We start from the raw sequence: 21,871 nt of genomic DNA, 5'->3' as shown, positions 1-21,871 counted from the left end.
CACAACATATATCTCTGACACCTGCTGCGATCCTTCCATTCCCACTGACAGCCGCATCACCCATAGGTTTTTATCGGGGATACGATGCTACCAGATTTGCCAACTTTCCTGCAGCTACCGCCATCTGAAGATGTTCTACACATCGCAAAATTAGCCAGGAAAGGGTTTTTCTTGAACCCTCATCGGCAATGGTGGCCGCACATGTGCAGTCAGCAGTACTTTGCATGTGCAGTGTCCCCAGCAGCACTCTTGGCACATCGCAGGGACGGGCTCCTTTCAGACCCCCTTTCCCTGTGTGTGTACATTCTACAGGTATGATTGCATCTTGCAGTGCGATCTTGGGCGATAATGCCATGCCCAGATTGCATTGCAAATGAAATCATTAATAAATAGTCCCGATGATCTAGTACACTGCCAGGGGCAAACACAGGATTTTGAGTGGAGGTTGAAAAAGAGAGATGGGGGGAAGGGAGGTGATAGAAAGAGAGAGGTATGGGAGATCCTGGAGGAGTAGTCCAAGATGCATGTGCAAGGGGAGGACATGAATACGCGATTCGCATCATCATGGCCCCATCCATGTTGTAGGATGGGAGGGATCCTGCAGGGTGGTCTACTATCCTAGGAGTCCGATTAGAGATTCAGAAGATTCTTGGACATTCCAGGAGTGCACGAAAATTGCACCAAAAATAAGAGCAACGACCCAGATTAAAGTGTTGTCTACACTCTCTCTGCCCTTCTGCTCCACGGGAGGTTTCTGTCCTCCCTGAGCTCGCCTTAGGACACCTGCGTTACAGTTTGACAGGTGTACCGCCCCAGTCAAACTCCCCACCTGCCACTGTCCCCGGAGCGGGTCGCGCGCCGGCCGGGTGAAGGGCCGGGCGCTTGGGGGGGGAGAGAGAGCGAGAGGGATGGAGAGAGAGAGAGACAGGGAGGAGGCAGGGCAAGAAAGAGGTCAACAGTGCACAAGGTCAACAGGTTGACACATATGATGGACATGTTTTTGTTATGGGTTTTCACATTTTTAAAGTTAGAGTTAGGGTTAGGGTTAGGCACCAGGGGGAGGGTTAGGCTTAGGCACTAGGCAAAGGGTAGGGGTTAGGATTATGGTTAAATTACAAAAAAAAACATAATTTGTGTGTCCACCATTTCAACCTGTCAACCTTCTGCACTGTCCTCCTTTTATCAGTTGACCTTTTGTCCCTGTCGACCTATTGCATGTCAACCATCATTGACTGTCAACCTTTACATTGTCGATCTTTTATACCACACCGGCTGCCATAATGATTACTATTCAGAGATAAAATAAGCAAAAAATGGTCAATAAAAACACATAATCTAAATTACGCTGTGTAAGAAAGTGCTCCTTGGCTTCTCACCATCCGCTACACTCATCAATAAATACAAAATGCCATTCTACTGTCATTTTTATTTTACTGCAAAATGATGCATTTATAGGACAGCTACAGTCAATGGCCAATTGGTATAAAACTATATTGTGATTATCTGAACCACACTGACTATGATATTTGACTGAACAAAGAATTTTGAAATCTGCGAGACAAATCGCCAACACTGTTCTTGGCTGCCATCATTACATTATCTGTCCATCATTTCCATTCCTTTCTTGTCTAATACAAGAGCATTTATACGGAGGGGTGTGCAAGCAGTGATGTCATCCAATGCGCAGGGCCCTGCTGCCCCTATATCTGGCTAGGAGTGCAGCTGCAGTGCTGCTTGCAGTGTGGTAAGCCATCTACAGCTTCCGGGCACTTTTTCTACTTTCTCTTCTCCTCGCGTGACATCACGTGTTAGGAGGCGAGGCTGGCACAGGGCGGCAGTGAGCCCTGCTTCTGCTCTAGAATATGTATGTGAGATGTAAATGCATTTAAGATGGTTGTAGTTATTATTTCTTTACTATAATCGTTTATTTCTATGGCGTCGCCATTTATATGGCGTCACCATGTGTCCGGAAAAAAAAAATGGAAAATTACAATAATACAGACAAACAATAAAATGTTATATAATAAGATATCTAATTGCCTTTTTCAAGTGTGTCACTGTTAGCATGCAAGTTAGAATGGAGAAGAGACTTGCAAAATGAGATATGAGCAAAATGGAAAACAAGCCTAAAGCAGGACATAAGCTTGGCCATAGATTGCACAATAGTACAGCTGACCAGCAGATATAGAGGGGAGGACCGACGGCCTGATAAACAGTGCTCCACCATACACTAACAGATGTATGGAGTTGATCACCATTTCCTGCCTATGCCCCTTAAACCCATGGCATCACGCCTAGTGGTGGGGTCACCAGCTCTAGGAAGTAGAGCACTATATTCTTTTTCACTCTTTGAAAAAGCCTCCATGGTGGCGAAATATGTCAGAGAATATACCCCATATATACTGACATCCTGAAGGACTGACCTGCTGAATTAAGCATTTGTCACGCTGTTTTGGATTTCCATTGTGTCAGCTGCTAAAGAGACTCCTGCACTGCCTGCTGTCCAACTGGCTTATATATTGGCTACTTGATCCGGATCTCATTTATTTACTTTTAGCCAGCCACAAGTGAGTGGCTACCTCGATTGCTAGACCCAGGGCCGGATTATAGGCGGGAGGAACGGGGCGGTCGTCCAGGGGCCCCCACACATTTGGGGCCCCCACACATTGCCCCTACCTGGCCCACTCTGCTACCTCCCTTGCCCACCCAGCAAGCATGGCTGACTCGCACACTGCAGTTGGACCCTTCCCCTACTAACCTTCCAGTCCAGGGTCCAGTCCGGGTTTTCCTCAGGCGGCGGAGATGTGCTCCTCGGCGCTCTGCTTGCTTGACTGGCTCCCCGTTCTACCAGCCCAGGCTGCTGCTGCTCCTCTGTGAAAGCCGGCCCAGTGACAGCACCTTCGGCAGAATGAAGACAGCAGCTGATGGCGTGATGCGCACCATTCGCGGCCAACGGGGTCCTGACAGCTAATGCATCGGGTCCTGGCCCCCTCCTTGTATGTGCGTTTTGCCCTCCACTGCCCATTGTGGCTGTGATGGGGGGCTCCAGCCGGCAACCTTGCATTGCAAGATTGCACCTGGCTGCCCAGAGATCTCCTTCCTGCTGGCTCTACTGCCCCCAATGTTCCCTACTGCCATGTGTTGTACTATCATGCAGGGGCATAGGAGAGGCAACACAAGTCCAAACAAGTCTTAATCTGGCCCTGGCTAGACCGCAGGACTATGCACACGCAGCAGCCGTAGCGTGCAGCAGGAGCGCTGGGACCTGTGATCTCATGCAGGTCCAGGTAAGACAATAACAGCGGCTGACTCACCACACAGAGTGGCATTTCTGATACAACCTTGGAAACAGGATAGATGTATCCTTAGCAGGATTTTCAGGTGCAAGTGACATTTTTTTCCCTAAACCAAGGTGCCAAAAGCTGACTATCTACTTTCACACAGAGACAATTCTATGAGCCTCAGCCAATATTATCCACACAAAGCTATGCAGTTGTGACATTTGCAGCAGGTGCTTGAGATAAGGCTACTACAAGTCCTTATTTATAAGTATGGATGTCTGATATCACATGTTTATATTATGTATTGTTCAGTATAGGTATTTTTTATTTCTGTGTAGTAGCACAATCTCACAGAGGGACTCTGCAGCTGTGAGCTAATTAATAAGCAACCCATAGTGTTTATTTAAAGTGAATACAGCGCTGGAGCAGTTTTTTCTGTTGTTGCTATGGGCAACAACTCCACTTCTAAAAATCTGCACTTTAGTAAATATACCCCGTGGGTCTATTCACTAAGCCTTAGATGGAGATACAGTGAACGAAGATAATGTACCAGCCATTCAGCTCCTAACTGTAATTTTTCAAGCACAGCCTGTGACATGTCAGTTAGGAGCTAATTGGCTGGTACTTTATCTCCGTTCACTTATCCCCATCCAAGGCTTAGTAAATAAACCCCACTAAGTCCAACACTTCAGTACCAAGATTAAAGTTAAGTGTTGCTGTTGCAGGCAGCCCAGTATCCATATCAGACTGCACAGATACAACACTAGCTACAACAATGCAAAGTCGCATGTTGAATTTCACTTGTTCCATTAGTGTTTCAGATTGTGGGGTCTATTTACTAAGCCTTGGTTGCAGATAAAGTGAACGGAGATAAGGTACCAGCCAATCAGCTCCTAACAGCCATGTCACAGGCTGTGTTTGAAAAATGGCAGTTAGGAGCTGATTGGCTGGCACCTTATCTCCGACTTTATCCTCAAGCAAGGCTTAGTAAATAGACCTCTATAAGTTCTAGATGCAGCAGCACACAACTCCACAATCTTTATAAAGAGTAGATAATTCTGTTCCCTTTGGCTGACATCATAGCATCTCTTGTTTATTTCAGGCAGAAAATTCTAACTACGATAATATATTATTAACATTACACATCCAAAAAAGTTCACTATGCTGCATAATATATACATTATAGAAACTAAACAGCTAATATTAACATTTGTAGGAATATATATGAAAAACAACAAATAATAATAATGTTCTATCACCAGCACAGTAACAGATACTTATCCCAGCACAGAGAAGTTCTTACCTCCAACAAACTGTACCGAACCCTGAAAACGTCCAGTCATTCTGGAAATCAGGTCACTAATACAGCAGCCTAGAACCGCAACCAGAGATACCAGCAAAAGCAAAGCACAACCAATACCAGTCACCAGTGTACAGATCTGCCAGGATAGACTGGGAATGGCACTGAAGCTGGCATATCTTCCACACTCTTCCACCATTACCAAGTCCCTCTCCTGTGTCTGAGCAGGGTAGGTACACCTGCGGAAGGTGCTGAACGAAACTGGTTTCCCCATTTGGGATCCAAACAGCCAATAAGGCATGAAGAAACTGGTGCAGCTGGTAGCTGCAGAGAGGAATGACAGTAGTGCCCAGAGGGCACCAAGTAAAGTCAAACTGCTTGCCATCATTCACGCCTGTCTTCCACTGTTCTATATCGTGAGTTTATATTTCCCAAGTGCATAAAATAGAGGCTGGCATTGTTAAGCGAACTTGATCTGAAATAGTTTGTCTTTGTAGCTAAATATCTTCGGCTCTGATCTGTGTTTATCTTTATCCCTTTTGGTTCCTGGTGTAAAGTCTGAAAGAATATGCACGTATGCAAGGAAATGATCCTGGGGCATAATTGTCTTCACCCTCCACTGTTTGGCTTTTCCACAGTTTCACAGAAGCATTTAGCATATCTCCTCTCCAGCACTGTCCTATAAACTTTAGTTGTAACCACTAAAAGGACTCTTCCTGTTGAGAGACAATATAAGGATACTGGGTTAAATTACTGTATAGCAACATAAAAGACATTAGTTTCAGGTGAAGTGTCTATAGGAATCATTTAAATGATACTGTATACTGTATATTATTTCATTATTTATTTCTACGGGGGAGTTACCATGATATATCACCAGCAAATTTAACCATTTCCTGTAAATTCTTATTTTTGAAAATTGTTGGGATTTGTTGAAATATCTGTTGTCATGAACAGATCAACTTCTGAGTTGTTACAATTAGATTTAAAGCGATGATGTTAGGCAAAGTATTTTGTTTTTCAAGCCAACACAGCATACATACAGGATATTCAAATTATCAAGTAAGAGTTTGATTTGTGGAGTGGTCCTAGAATAAAATAACACAACCCTATTAAATATTTAAAAATGAAAAAGTTTGCATTTGGCTATACAGAGGGGCAACTTCAGATTGTGTAAACTGCTTCAAGCCCATTGAGGCTTACAAGCAGGAGAGAGATCTTCCAATCTCTCATCCGCAGTCTCCGGCCGGCGGTGGAAACTGACGCTGTGCGCATGTGCAGTGTCAGCTTCCCCCGAAGAAGTCTTTCACAAACTCAAAAGACTAATATAAAATGCCAGAGATATAACTTGCAGGGCGAGTGGTTATTGCACCTGCTGTCCCTGCGAATTGTCAGCATCATCTGGAACAGGTCTGTGTAATCCTGAACACCTCTCTACACCTCAGACCTTACATAGCAAATGTACTGATAGAAATTGAATACAGACATAATCTCTGCATAGAAAGGATTTCTTGAAACACTGTGATAAGCTCTCTAGACCATTACAAGCATCTGAACCTATAGAGCAATATCTTTAAAAAAGAGGATATTTACATCAGCAGAGGACAGGTGAAACTTAGACCATAACTACAATTTTGAATAGCTAATGCAGAACTTCAGCTACATACTATAACCAGGACCACCGACAGCTCTGCCGGACCCTGGTACTGGGAGGGGGCATGGTCAACATGGGGAGGTGGCCAGACCTGCTAATTACGAAAAAGAAAAACTATAATATATTTGCGGCCACGCGTGACCCACATTGGTGTCCGGGGAGGGGGCGGGCGAGTGTGATCGCTCCCCCAGCACATCACGCAGTGAGAGAGAGAGGACTGACTGCTGCTGCAGCAGAAGCCTCTCTCAATAGCCCAGCACACAGCGTTACAGCAGCGTGTGGTGAACTGCAGAGAGAGGCTGTTGCAGCAGCAGTCGGTCCTCTCTCTCCCTACCTGAAATAACGCATCAGGGGCAGGAGGGGGCTGCAGGACCCAGGACCCTCCAACAGGCCCAGGTAAAGAGTACTAGGTAAATGGCTACAGTATGGAGACTGACTGACTACAAATTCATGAGGATCGTTAACCCGGGAGCTACCAATTTGCACTGTCTTTTAAGGATTAATTAAGCAAAAGTTTTTTCTTAAATAATGGACAGCACAGTACTGTGACAATAATAAAAGTCAGAGTTAAACTTATTTAATGTGCACCAATAATACCTGACCAGATAGCATTCTCAGGATTAGCCTAAAGGTCAGGTAATATTAAATTATTGACTTATAACTGTATAGTTGTATATCTTATGTGGTGTTAATAACACAATAGAGTACAATATATATATATATATATATACACAGTATGTATGTATGTATGTATATATATATATATATATATATATATACAGTCAGGTCCATAAATATTGGGACATTGACAGAATTTTCAGATTTTGGCCTCTATTTACCACCACAATGGCTTTGAAATGAAACAAACAAGATGTGCTTTAACTGCAGACTTTCAGATTTAATTTGAGGGTAATTACATCCAAATCGGGTGAACAGTGTAGGAATTACAACAGTTTCAATATGTGCCTCACACTTTTTAAGGGGCCAAAAGTAATGGGACTATCAACTCAAAAGCTATTTCATGGACAGGTGTGGGCTATTCCCTCGTTATTTCATTATCAGTTAAGCAGGTAAAAGGTCTGGAGTTGATTCTAGGTGTGACATTTGCATTTGGAATCAGTTGCTGTCGACTCTCAATATGAGATCCAAAGAGCTGTCACTATCAGTGAAGCAAGCCATCATTAGGCTGAAAAATCAAAACAAACCCATCAAAGAGATAGCAAAAACATTAGGTGTGGCCAAATCAACTGTTTGGAATATTCTTAAAAAGAAAGAATGCACCGGAGAGCTCAGCAACACCAAAAGACCCGGAAGACCACGGAAAACAACTGTGGTGGATGACAAAATAATTATTTCCCTGGTGAAGAAAAACCCCTTCACAACAGTTGGCCAAAATCAAGAACACTCTCCAGGAGGTAGATGTATATGTGTCAAAGTCAACAATCAAGAGAAGACTTCACAAGAGTGAATATAGAGGGTTCACCACAAGATGCAAACCATTGGTGAGCCACAAAAACAGGAAGACCAGATTAGAGTTTGCCAAACAACATCTAAAAAAACCATTACAGTTCTGGAACAACATCCTATTGACAGATGAGACAAAGATCAACTTGTACCAGAGTGATGGGAAGAGAAGAGAAGGAAAGGAACTGCTCATGATCCAAAACATACCACCTCATCAGTGAAGCATGGTGGTGGTAGTGTCATGGCGTGGGCATGTATGGCTGCCAATGGAACTGGTTCCCTTGTATTTATTGATGATGTGACTGCTGACAAAAGCAGCAGAATGAATTCTGCAGTGTTTCGGGCAATATTATATGCTCATATTCAGTCAAATGCTTCAGAACTCATTGGACAGCGCTTCACGGTGTAGATGGACAATGACCCGAAGCATACTGCAAAAGCAACCAAAGAGTTTTTAAGGCTAAAAAGTGGAATGTTATGCAATGGCCAAGTCAATTCCCTGACCTGCATCCGATTGAGCATGCATTTCACTTGATGAAGACAAAACTGAAGGGAAAATGCCCCAAGAACAAGCAGGAACTGAAGACATTTGCAGTAGAGGCCTGGCAGAGCATCATCAGGGATGAAACCCAGCGTCTGGTGATGTCTATGCGTTCCAGACTTCAGGCTCTAATTGCCTGCAAAGGATTTGCAACAAAGTATTAAAAAGTGAAAGTTAGATTTAGGATTGTTTAGTTTGTCCCGTTACTTTTGCCCCTTAAAAAGTGGGAGGCACATATAGAAACCGTTGTAATTCCTACACCGTTCACCTGATTTGGATGTAATTACCCTCAAATTAAATCTGAAAGTCTGTAGTTAAATCACATCTTGTTTGTTTCATTTCAAAGCCATTGTGGTGGTGAATAGAGGCCAAAATATGAAAATTCTGTCAATGTCCCAATATTTATGGACCTGACTGTATATATATATATATTGCTTGGTGTCAATTACTGAGTTTTATCACATTGGTAATATGGAATCGGTATGAAATATTCCCGGCAGCACCTGGCCGACAGTTGAGCAGAGCCCGGCAGCGGAAGCCCGACAGTGCTGGAAATCCTGATCGTCCCTAAGGTAAGTATAAACTAACCTAACCCCCTAACCCTCCTTAGGGTTGCCTAACCCTAAACTCCCCCCCAAGTGCCTAACCCTAATCCTCCCTCTAAGTGCCTAACCCCCCCTTCCCTGCTGCCTAAACCTAAGTCCCCGGGGGGGGTGCCTAACCCTAAGTCTTCCCCCAGGGGTGCATAACACTAACCCTCCCTCCCCCTAGCCTAACCCTAACCCTCTCGGGGTGGTGCCTAACCCTATGTCCCCCCCGGGTGCGCTAAACCTAACCCTCCCGCCAGCGACTGTCCGGTCGCAGTGCCCGGCATCCCTTTGATCGGCATGCCGGGCGCCGGTCTCCCGGCATCGGGGAAATGTCAGGCGTCTACATCTAGACGCCCGGCATTTCACCCTCGCCGGGATATGACAGTCGGGAAGCCGGTTGCTGGTATTAAGGCAGTCGGTTTCCTGATTATATACCGGTAAAATATCTAAAGTGTTGAGTAATTATATTTTACTGATCAAATAAGTTACAGAGTTTAAAGTATTATTTGCTTATTGCATGCATGGGAGTTTTCCTGATTGGTCGAGTAGTTCCAGCTTAATAAAGTGGACATTATTTTATTTATTGTGTCATTTACTGGGTTGGGATTGGGGACCACCTGCCTCTCTGCTGTGACATGGAAAAGAAGAAGCAACAGGAATGGTGAGAGATATCCTACAAGGGTGATTACACATGTGAAAATGGAAAAATGCATGTTTCACTTAGCACAATGGTTTTTAGCTTTGCATCTGTTCACATCCAATAATGATTCTTTTTAAAATGTGCAATATTTGGGTATTTATCAAAGTTTGGAGAGAGAGAAAATTATGAGAGATAAAGTACCAAACAATCAGCTCCTGTGTCATTTTTCAAACACATATTTAAGCTGATTGGTAAGTCCTTTAGCTTTCACAATTGTATCTCTCTCCAATCTTTGATAAATATGAGCAGCCGTGTATCACATCCAGCAAATCAGGCACAGCATCATTCTCTATTAGCAAATCATTAGCATCAACTAAGGAGGTCTGGGAACTGGCATGAAACTAACGCCACACCTGGGCAGGGCTTATGTCGTCTTCATCAAGCTAGGTGTGGTAACAGCACAGTGTAATAACATACACTAACTCTTTTATACACCCAATTCCTGTTCTTCATCTACCTCTATGTCTTTAAAACACACTAAGCTTACCACTATGTGACAACCACGTTATATGTTTGTGGTTTCTCTGGGTATATAACACAATTTAGTTTCTTGTCTGTTCGTTTGTTGTACATGTTTTATATTGTTACTCATGTGCTCTCTATTTGTTATTTCAATGTTATTTTATTAAAAGGTAAGTCTATTTTTGGATAAGCGGTTTTTTGGTGGGGGTAGTCCAATGTGCAAATAACACAAGGGCCTGATGTGGAATTGAACGCATACCAGTTTGCAGAGCATATCTTGCATTGCATGTTTCTGTACTGTGCATGCTGTGGAAGCAAGCATACACGCATGTGTCGGCACTGCAGACTTGTGCAAAATTCAGTTACATATATAATTTTGACTGAGGAAATTGGGCTGTATCCGATCGTTCTCAAGTATTCAGTGATGGCATGTTGATGGAAACTGCATGCTATACAGACTTGGACTGCAGCATGAATACACATTTATTTGTGTGCGTGCAAAACAAGAGCCTCTAAGACCAAATTGCGTTCAACTCAGCATCAGGATCAGAGTTAATATTTAGCCATTAATAACCCTGTATGTAACCATTGGTTAGATACCTTCTCTCTAGTATGCCTTTTCCAGCAGATTTGTTATACAGCTTTCAGTCCCCTGTCTATGCCTGTTGACCACCGCCTCAATACCTGGCTGGCATCAAAACTGCAGTATGAAATGAGTATCATTAAAAGTTATTCATTATTCAGTTCAAACCCAATAACACTGTATATGTGATGGTGGTGGGAGCCAGGCATAGACACAGGATTGTATATACTGTGACCCCAGTATATAAAAACATTCTCAAAAAAGAATCTTTAGATACACTCAAAAAGTCTACATAGCCAAACGTTAGATAGATGACGGAGGTAATATTTGTACAAATCTATGGGTCTATTTTCAAAATCATACTCCCACAAAGGTGAACATAATTCTTCAATATTAAGCTCTACATTTTGTACAAAATACCATACTATGGGGCATACAGTATTTACGAAGAAGAAGATTTACAAAACCATCGTTTTTTACAGGTTTTGCCTGCCAGGTTTAAAAGGGCAATAATACTTAATGCAAAACAAGCTCGATGTTGCATCTACTTTTATATCCCTTTTAAATATGGCAGACAAAATCTGTTAAAATCGAGGATTTTGTAAATCCTCTGCTTAGTAAATATGCCCTTATAGGATATGTATGTATATATATATATATATATATATATATATATATGTAATCAAAATATATATAACAAATAACTCTAACATCTCACTATCATTAATACAGCATTACAGTGCTGCAAATAGAATAACAACTCAGGCTTGAGCACTTACCTTCCTCCTTAGACTAAGAACACTACTGGGAATTGTAATGATACAAAACTATTAAAATAAGATCTAGTAAATGAGCAAACATTACAGGAACATATAAAGCTATGTGCAAAATTCATCTAAATCCATTAGTTCATTTACATTTTTTAACCCAATACACTCCAATGACTTACAGGATGCTACAAACTAATGATATTACTATATAACAAATTAACCATATTATGTTAGCACAATTAATTGCTTTTTTCACCAGTCAAAGGAAATAATTAGCAGGTTTTTCATTTCAATAGGTCTAGGGCATATATAATGTCTTCATAAAAACTACTAATTAAGCGATAATTAAACTTTTTAGCTGGTTGCTAACTGCAGTAAATGAGATGAGTTTTTGTTAGAATTAGCACTTTGCAGTCTTTATAATAAAATTTACACTTAATATTAATTCTAATTGTAAATATTTAACATTATATAGATAACGTGCTTACCGTAAGTGACATTAATTTCATAGATACTAGCATATGAGGCTGCACTCTTAATAGTTAATTTCACATTCTACTTGTTGCTGATAAACATTTCAATGAATGACCAACAAGGAATCTTCTAAGGAATATTCTTACCACACAGTGCATAATGCTCAGTAGTTCCCCATACAGATCAGTCTCTTTCTGTATGATGTTATCCAGTGCAGGCTCTTCTTCACCTTGTGCAGAGAGGTGGAGTTTCTTATGGACAGAATCCAATAAACTACAAGAATGATGAATCTATAAGGTGCGTCTGACAGGATTTCACATTCACCCTGGAGAATCTGCTTTCCCCAGCATGTAATGTTTAGTGCACTTGGTAAATTAGAAGATAAGTGGAGTGTAAACACAGGGAGATCTGATATGTACAATAGGCTGATATACTTGATAATTTCAAAGCATGTTTACTAATGAAGCATACATTTACTAAGGGCCTAAATAGGTTTTGTTATACGTATTGTTTATGGTATACGTTTTTTTCACTACCTGGCTTCTCCCTCTTTTGCATTTGTGATTTTTATGTTTTGTATATGCATAGCTTCTACGCTTAGAATTCTGGTTTTTACAATGTGCATTGGAGTGTTTGTTAGTACATTGTACTATTTTGACTCTGAATAGTAAATAGTGTGACGTTATACGTATGTTGAAATATTCATAAAGGGCGGGATGTATCACATATCGCATAGTACGCAATACAATACATTCTGCCCACTATTGCATGCATACTGGCATTTAATAACGGTATGCATGAATACTTACCTTCCGGGATAGCTTTCCCAATAACAGCTGTCCCTTGTTTATGACCCGGGAGTCCTATTGCGGATGCGCGGACGTCAGCCTGCGCATACTCAAACCATGGGGGGAAAGGGTATCTGAAGAATCTCACTAGGGGAAGCTTCACAAAAAGAGGCAGATGGCATTGCCTAGGGTGCAGATGCTCTGGAGAGTTTTGCTTTTTGGGAGACGTGTCCGCATGTCACACCCCCATTGTCGTCACACTGGGGGCTTGAGTTATGTACACACTAGTGGAATGCCTTATCACTACAGACAGCCCAGTTGCTTAACCAGTTGGATGGTTTATTAGGATATAGGTGATGTACAGCTGTACCTACGGTGATACATTTTATATGAAGCGGAGATTGAGCAGAGCAGGGTGTGATACAGCTCACCATCCAGTGGATGTATGGCTCTAGTGGGTAGCAGTGCAGGATGCTGGAACAGTAGCAGTAGCTTACATCGCAATGCTGGTTCTAGATTAAGGGGCATATGTATCAAAGCTTGATGTGAGATATATATCACCAACCAATCAGCTTCTAACTTACATTTTGCAGGCTGTGTTTAAGAAATTATAGTTTGGAGCTGATTGGTTGGTGATATATATTTCACAATTTTATCTCACATCAAGCTGACATGTGCACATGTGCATGGCCTCGCAGTGTCGAGGCGACAGAGGGATCTGCTTGGCTCCTTCTCTGCAACCCTGGACCTTCCCATAGGAAGGTAGCGGGCTCCAGGAATCAATCTGTAGATGATGTTGGTTTCCGCAGACAAACTCCGAAAGCATTCAGTTTTCAGAATTTGCTCTGTGCATTATATGTCAGTCACTGATGCTCCCTATGGTGGTCACTTTTGTGTATTTGTAGACTTACACTTTACAATGTTGATATAAGTGAAATGAGGAGGGAGATTTAAATAATTGAATAAAGGTGCTAGCCACATATTACAGGCCACATCCCCTGTGCAGACCACACCATCAAAGCAATGTTCATATCGGACCCCGCTTTCCCCACACACACACACACACACACACATCGTTAGTCACACCCCCTGCATTGACACACAGTAGGCCCTTCAGAAATTTCAGCTATTTTGTGGAAAAATACAACTGAGAATGACCCCCATCAATTCACTAGGGACAAGTATCTGGATGAAAGAGAGTAATCAGATGTTGTGTTCATTGTCTTGTCAAGTGTTACACATATACTGTATCTCTATGGGCCAGATTCTGGCAGCAAAGCAAAAAAGAACCTTGGCAGAACCATGCGGAACTACAGGTGGGGCAGATGTAAAATGTGCATAGAGAGTTAGATTTGGGAGGGGCGTATCCAGACTGAAATCTACATTGCAGTATAAAAATAAAATGGTCCAGTATTTGTGGGCTACATGCAAAAGCAGCCTTTATTTACCCTGCATGCAAATAAAATGTATGTATTTGCACCAGAGCCGTAACTAGACTTTTTGGTGCCCTGGGCCAGAAAGAGCATTGGCGTACCCCCTTTTTTCAAATAGGGACATAAGACATACACCTGAAAACATGGCGTGGTCTCATGGGGAAGGGCCATAACAAGTCTGATTTGTACCATACAATGATGAATGGGTACCGGCCCCGTTGCACCACTGTTATCCAGGTGTCACTGCCAAATACAGTTGAATCCAATGGCTGCAGTGATGATACACAATAAGTATGCAGTGTAGCTCACCAGCTCTACATGTAGGAGGGCATTGGTGAAGCTGTACCTGTAGCAGGATTTGTCCATTGGACCTGGGGTGCACATCCTCTGCTGAAATTACTGGAAGGGAAGAGAAATGCATTAGAACGTTCTTCCTCTTTCATCGAGAACTTCTACAGTACCCTGATGGCTTGTAACTAGTGGCACAGAATTCCAGTTTACACTCGCGGCTACCAGCGTGCAATATTTGGCAGATCACAGCAGCACTGTTACATAGTTAACAGCCCAGCACGGTCAAGGATTTTCAGCTGTACTCCTAAAGCATGTGAGCGGATTAAACCTGGACAAGTTATTCCTCCACAGTGGCTGCTATTTCAGCAGCAACGCCGTTGCTATCTGCCTCTACTGCATACAACAGCTGGCCGCTCGTAAGATATATTGTTCATTTGAACTATTTATGTGGCTCTTTAACTGAAAAGTGCTCCATTTGGTTATTTTACCAGACTTTGGATACCCATAATTTATCTCCTATGTGGGACAATCATTATTGACATTTTGGTGAGAGGGATTGTTTCTTACCTGAATTACCCACATTCTGGTGGGATCAGCTCCCTACAAGGGAGGCTGGAGTGAAACCTGTGCATTCTGCATTAGCAGTGGAGGTGTGGAATTCCAGTGTTTCACATTTACGCAGACCCAGCTGGAATAATCACTGGAGCACAGGAAGGGTTTGGGAGTCAGGGAGGGCAGATACTGTAGGAGGAGGTTACAGTAATCCAATCTGGAGATGACCAGTGAGTGTATTAGGGTCTTAGTAGTATCCTGGGTGAGAAAGGGTCTGATCCTGGAAATATTTTTGAGATGGAAATGACAGGACTGCAAGAGGTTCTGTATATGTGGTTTGAAGGAGAGGGAGGAGTCCAGGTTAACTCCAAGACAGCGCATTTTGGGGCTAGAGGAGATAGTTGTGCCATCAATTGATAAAGAAATAGTGGGAAGTGAGGTTATGTGGGATGGTGGGAAGATGGTCAGCTCAGTCTTAGACATATTAAATTTAAGAAAACGCTGGAACATCCTGGAAGATACAGCAGAGAGACAGTTAGAGATACGAGTGAGGATAGATGGGGAGAGGTCAGGGGAGGAAAGATAGATCTGAGTATCATCAGCATAGAGATGATAATGGAGATCAAAAGAACTGAAGAGTTCACCTAGAGAGGATGTATAGAGGGAGAATAGGAGAGGTCCAAGAACAGAACCTTGGGGAACATCTACTGTAAGAGGAAATGGGGGGGAAGAAGAGTCATGAGACGACACAGAGAAGGATCGGTCAGAGAGGTAGGAGGACAGTTAGGGGAGGGCAGTGTCATGTAGACCAAGAAAGTGAAGGATTTGCAGCAGGAAAGAGAGGTCCACAGTGTCATAAGCAGCAGGGAGGTCAAGGAGAATGAGCAGAGAGTAGTGGTCCTTGGATTTTGCAGTAAGGAGGTCATTGCTGACTTTCGTGAGGGCAGTTTCAGTGGAGTGGAGAGAATGGAAGCCAGATTGAAAAGGGTCAAGGAGGGAGTGTACAAGTGTACAGTTTGCTCATTCACTAACTCCATTTTGCTCTGGGGGGGGAGTCAAATGGTATAGATCCAGATTGGAAAAATTGCAAATGGACAAGTAATTAAAGAATGAGGGGTTTGAAGCGAAAAGAGAGGTCCAGGGATCCCATGTTTTAGAAAAAGATAGAGCTGTATTGTGAAGAATGCTCAAGTAAATTCCATTTTGTAACCATGCCAAATCCGGGGAACGTTAGCATGTAATGAATGGACAGAAGTTTATTTTCCAATCCACAGCAATCTGGCATGTGACTGCTAATAAAATGTGACAGATCAGCTTGGTTTGGTGACGAGAGGCCCCAGGGATCTCAGTTGGCAAGAAATAAAATCTATGGGAGAGAGGGACAGTAATACCTGTATACCCTAGTCTACTTTACTAAAGTGCAATATTGCAACTATTTAACTCTGCTATGTGGTACAATGTGCTGGGTTGCAAAGTATTAAACTAGCAATTAGGAAAGCAGTGTATGATAGCTGAATAAGGCAGTTATAGCACAGGGTTATTAGGGATGGCAAGGTTGGTACCTACTGTATCTCCATTACTCTGACACTTCATCAACACCAGCTGGAGCCAGGAACCACCCTGTCATTTTCAGAGCAAAGATATCAATAAATGTAGAAGGGCTTACACATCGTATTGACAACAACATAATAATATAAATAATATTAGAAATAAAAACAATATGTATAACACTTGTTCTGCATTAAGACCAAGATGACCCCTCATATGCTGGATCCAATATTCTTACTAGTAATATAATAATTGGAAATGTGTTTTGTTTTGGTATTGCAGGGTTTTTCTGGCAAATTTGACAGAAGAACTCTTACAGGAAAATAAGGAAAATAAAAAAAATCATGAGACATAGTATAGTAATTTGTTACAGAATAATTCTCTTGAAACAATACAATACATATTACACACAAGCAAAGCATCACATGAGAGCTGTAATTATTTGGAAACATAATGTTACTGTATTTTGCAATTCTCTCTATAAAATGTGATTTACATTTAACATACATGTTGAGCATGTTATTAGGTAATTACCTTTATTGTTAAACAGATACACATTAAATGAGTTTTGTTTTTTTATTTAGATTTCCTCTGCCTTTGTGCCTTCATATTATGTGGCTGTAGTAAGTCAATGCATGCATGTATATTTTATTACATGTGTATAACGCCACAAAATGCACTCAGCATTTTAGAACATTGATAGAAGTTTAAGTACATAAGTGTAGTTGTGATTGGGTTTTGCTGGTGCAGTACCTGACCGACGCGCACCATTTTGCAGTATGTATGTTTGGACATTACATGAATTAAAAAGACTTGCCATTACATGCATTAACATGTCTGACAGTAGAGAACTGTATAATCTTCCTCCCTGACACTAGCTATCCTCTATTATTAACCGCATTGGGATACTATGCAGTTTCATTAAAAGGTAAAGTAGCAGTTCTCACACGCCACCATTTAACTGTTTAACAAGCTGCGGCTTTTGCCACTTTGCAACATATATATGTACTATCAGGAATCGGTCATGGTGCTTTTATTGTGAGATTATTATGTAAATATTTTATTTGTTGTATGTTTTATATTTCAGGTGACTGGTTATTTGTGTACAAATATTGCAGAAATTTTGTGTTTAACTTTTAACTTAATATTTACTGGCCATGAAGGTGGGATTCTGCGATGCTAGCCCGTTCTCTGGATTGCCGGGCACTCAGACGTTTATGTCTTGTATTATAGTTCTTCAGAGATTTAGAATTACTCAATGAGCATCACTTATTCTTTGAAATAGTCAGATGATCACCAGCTATTCTTCATAACTACATCTATCAATCTCTAACTTGATAATTGTGTTTTTTCTATTTTTGCTACCTGCGTACTGAATCAGTTTGTTCTTGACTACATTTCTGTTGTATTGACTTTGGCTAGTTTATCTATAATTCCATTCAGCTGCTACTGACCTGGGGAATTTATTAAATTGCTTAAATTTAATATAAAAAGTAAATAGCATATATATAAAAAAAATAAAAAGACACATTTAAAAATATGCAAAATATAAAGAGGAAATAACAGAACAATATGCCACCAATAATTCAGCACAGACCTCTGGAAAACCCATGGAACAACCGGTTGCCAGACACTTCCGGGAAGCTGGACATACCCTATCAATGATGAAACATACCATTATAGATCATATGCCATCATCACTTCAAGGGGGTGTCAAAACAAATAAGCTGTCACGTTTAGAATCCAAATGGATATATGAACTAAATACCATCATGCCTAATGGACTCAATGAACAAATGCCATGGAATGTTTTCCTATGACCTTTTGAACATTTATCTTTATTTCTTTTGTGACCACAAACTATTTCCATAGTACTATTTTCATGTATAATATGTAAGGTGATGCTGTATATTGTATATTGCTTCTCATACCTGCATAATAGCATCGGGGGTATTGGTAACTACACCCCCATTCTATATGTTTATTTTACGGCTTTATTTATCCCTGTATATGCAAACATACCGTATATGTAATATTTATTTAACTCTATGATCTGGAGGAGCTGAGCCCAGTGCAGAACGGGACTTAGGCGCCCGTTACCTGTGCGCGGCTTCCTGCGTGACAGAAAACGGGGTCATGACCTAATTACCTTAGGCCATGCTGCCTAAATGACATTATTTTGGGGCGTGATCATATGGCATGCCTCCTGTTAATGTCAGGCTAGGGGTGAGCCCAGCACTACGTCAGTTCCTCTTCTCTGAGGCTGGCACCGCCGCACAGCTGCAGCGGTGGAGGTGCCCAACCTCCCGTCCGCGGAGTGGAACAGTGGGGCAGTGCCCAAAAAATGGGACTGCCCCACTGAAATTGGGAATGGTTGGGAGGGGTGCGCCCTCTATGGGGTCGAACCTGCCTCGAGACTGCCCTGTAATATACCAAAGGGCTGATTCTAAATCGGGAGCAAAGAAAAGAAAAGTAAGGCGTGCACATTCATGCATTTAGTTTTTCCATTCATGGGATCTACTGGCTGCTGTTGAATGTAGCTGATGAATGCTGGACAGCTTTATTTTTACACTACAAATTAGATTTGAGTTTGGACAAATCTAAATCTCTCTGGACATCCATCTGCCCCACCTGCAGTAAACATAATTTTGCCAAAGTGCACAGCAGGGGCGTTTCTAGAGAGGAGGGGGCACGTGTGCAGTCTCCGACACGGGCCCCCTCCTCTACGCCCGGCGGCCGGCAGCACACTGAGCTGTGCGCGGCCAGCACCGGAGTTATAGACTCTGGGCACTAGAGTGTGCCCAGAATCTATAATGTATGCACAGGTCACCGGGAAAATGGCCACGGTGGGCATTTTCCCTGTACTGTGAATGCATAAATGATGGGAAAATGGCCGCCGCAGCCATTTTCCCAGCGTTTTACAGTGCCGGACCCCCGCGCCGACGTGGGACTCCGGAGAGGTAAGTAATGTTATGTTTGCAGGGTGTGTGGTGCGGGGCCCCCCTGGACCCAGGGGCCCGTGTTCCCAGCACACCCTGCACCAATAGCTACGCCCCTGGTGCACAGTTACTTTGCTCCACACTCTGAATCAGCTCCTAGAAGTTTTTCTCTTCATTTCCAGCTAAGAAGCTAAGAATATGATGTCGTACATTGGATGATCTCATAAAGTCTTATTTATTCAAGTAAAAGTTGATATAGGAGTTCATATACTTATACAGTACTATTCACAAGCTGTACTATTTCCTTGTATATTCCCCACCCCAGTCATACAGTATCAGGAGTAATGCGCTACTGTATATCTGTTTTCTGAAGAAGCAGTACTGTATATGTGCGTATCAAACAAAAATAAACAATAGACTTATCTAGATCTATTGTAATTAAGGAGTCTATTTGCTATTGTAACACCATGGGGCATATGTATCAAAACTTGATGTGAGATAAAATTGTGAAATATATATCACCAACCAATCAGCTTCTAACTTACATTTTGCAGTTTGTATTTAAGAAATGATAGTTTGAAGCTGATTGTTTGGTGATATATATCTCACAATTGTATCTCACATCAAGCTTTGATACATAATTCATACAGTTACATAACACAGGAAATATATATATATAACCTATATATAACATATGATAGTACATGTATAAATTTTTTCCATATACACCACTGATTTGGGCTATGGCTACACCCTGTATAGAAAGCCAACTGAACGCAACACCTTTTTAGATTTTAAAAGCCATCACCCTGAGTCCTTAAAACGCAATCTACCAGTCTCTCAGTTTCTACGTGTTCTTCGAAACAATTCTGACCTTGAGATAGCTGAATCCCAGCTTGGGGAAATGCAAGAAAGATTCCTCCGTAGAGGTTATAATTTAAAAACCACAGATAATTGCCTTTCAAAGGCAAGAAAGATCTTCTTAGAAGGCAATCCAAAGAAACATAAGACAGAAAGGGCTAATCCTTTTGTTATATCCACGACATTCGACACAGCAGGACCATTCATTAACAAAGCGGCGCATGAACATTGGCATATAGTGACAAGCGATCCAATTTTAAAAGGACGACTACCTGACAAACCTCTAATGAGTTATAAACGGGGTCGTAACCTTAAAGATATACTTATGCGACCAGACATGATCATGCCACAGAATACATCCACTTGGCTTAATGTAACTAAACTAGGATGTTACAGATGTGTGAACTGTACCACATGCAGAAGCATGATGGCTGGACAATTTTTCCATCATCCCCACACAGGACGAAAAATTCAAATACGACATCGAGTTACATATACATCTGATCATGTTGTTTATATCCTGATATGCCCATGCTCATTATATTATGTGGGTAAGACCATCCGCCCATTTCGCGAGAGGATGGCTAGCCACAGATCCTCCATCAGAAATGCATTAACCATTGGATCCTCGGATAAACCCGTTGCTCGCCATTTTCAGGAGGCACAACATGCCTTAGCCTCGCTGAAATGTATGATCATAGATTGGCTGCCCCCCCCCCCCCGAGACGCGGAGGTGATCGTGCCAGGATGCTCCTACGTAAAGAATCACTGTGGATACACAATTTGGATACCATCTACCCAAGAGGACTTAATGAGGCAATACATTTGGGTATATTTTTAGATTGACCCAACAAATATTAAATCCAGGGGTGCACCACCTATAACAATATATATTTTTTCATTTTTTTCATTTTTTTATTTTTCTATGTATTTTATTATGCACTAGTACTTTTGGTCAGTGAATAGTTAACAGCTAGCTATAGCTTGCTAACTTCTTTCCCCTATTTGTTCACCCTCCTCTGATAGAGATTTGAGGATTATCTATTTACTGCCATTCAGCTATTGACCCTAGAGACTGAAATCCTTCACAAGTTTTAACAGTATAACATGCACGGGGGTTGCTTAGCAACCGTCACGTGATCCCGCAGCTCGCTGTGATTGAGAACAGAGCGGTTATGATGACACGCAAGCAGGCGTTCCAATAGATAGGAATTAGGAAGCCAGTGACACGCACGCGGACGGTTTCCATTATACTCCCAGAACAGCGGGGAGGATGGATCCATCGCATAGAAACCACTGAATTCAGACAAGGTAAGGAGTTTCTCCTTTACTCACACAGGAGCCTGCAACATAGATACTTGTATAATGTGTATTGCAGAGTCAGATACTGATGCATATCCTAATAGGTACACTCCCATCGCAGGTGGGTTGATTTAGCAATCAGTAAGGAGGGTACATAAGGGATGTTACATGTTAGTTGCTTGTATTGTTATCTTGACAAAGGTCCATGGTTGGGACCGAAACGTTGATCCTGTATTTACTTTTAAATGTTGGAATAAAGGACTTTTTTAGAAGACTGGTGAGTGCACCCCTTTCTTTAAAGGTTATACAAAGGACCTGAAGGTCCTTTTTGGGCAGCT

The 21,871-nt window shown here is 41.9% G+C and overlaps 1 protein-coding gene across 1 annotated transcript in view; it reads right to left on the bottom strand.

The window, feature by feature from the left end:
- The window catches only part of LHFPL1 (LHFPL tetraspan subfamily member 1), a 44,507-nt gene extending 28,011 nt beyond the window's left edge, over positions 1–16,496 (bottom strand). Inside the window, exons 1-4 of the mRNA XM_088482911.1 lie at positions 16,450–16,496; positions 14,387–14,439; positions 11,966–12,092; positions 4,585–5,297 (exon numbers count right to left, since the gene is read on the bottom strand). Coding sequence (XP_088339037.1) covers positions 4,585–4,969 — 385 coding nt within the window. The 5' untranslated portion in view covers positions 4,970–5,297; positions 11,966–12,092; positions 14,387–14,439; positions 16,450–16,496. The remainder of the gene's footprint in view (positions 1–4,584; positions 5,298–11,965; positions 12,093–14,386; positions 14,440–16,449) is intronic.
- Positions 16,497–21,871: the final 5,375 nt, after the last annotated feature.

Source organism: Taudactylus pleione, unplaced genomic scaffold (assembly GCF_031769625.1).
Source record: "Taudactylus pleione unplaced genomic scaffold, aTauple2 ptg000296l, whole genome shotgun sequence".
In the NCBI taxonomy this organism is placed as follows: Eukaryota; Metazoa; Chordata; class Amphibia; order Anura; family Myobatrachidae; genus Taudactylus; species Taudactylus pleione.
Note: the sequence above shows the minus strand (reverse complement) of the source record. Positions and strands in the feature narration are given on the sequence as shown.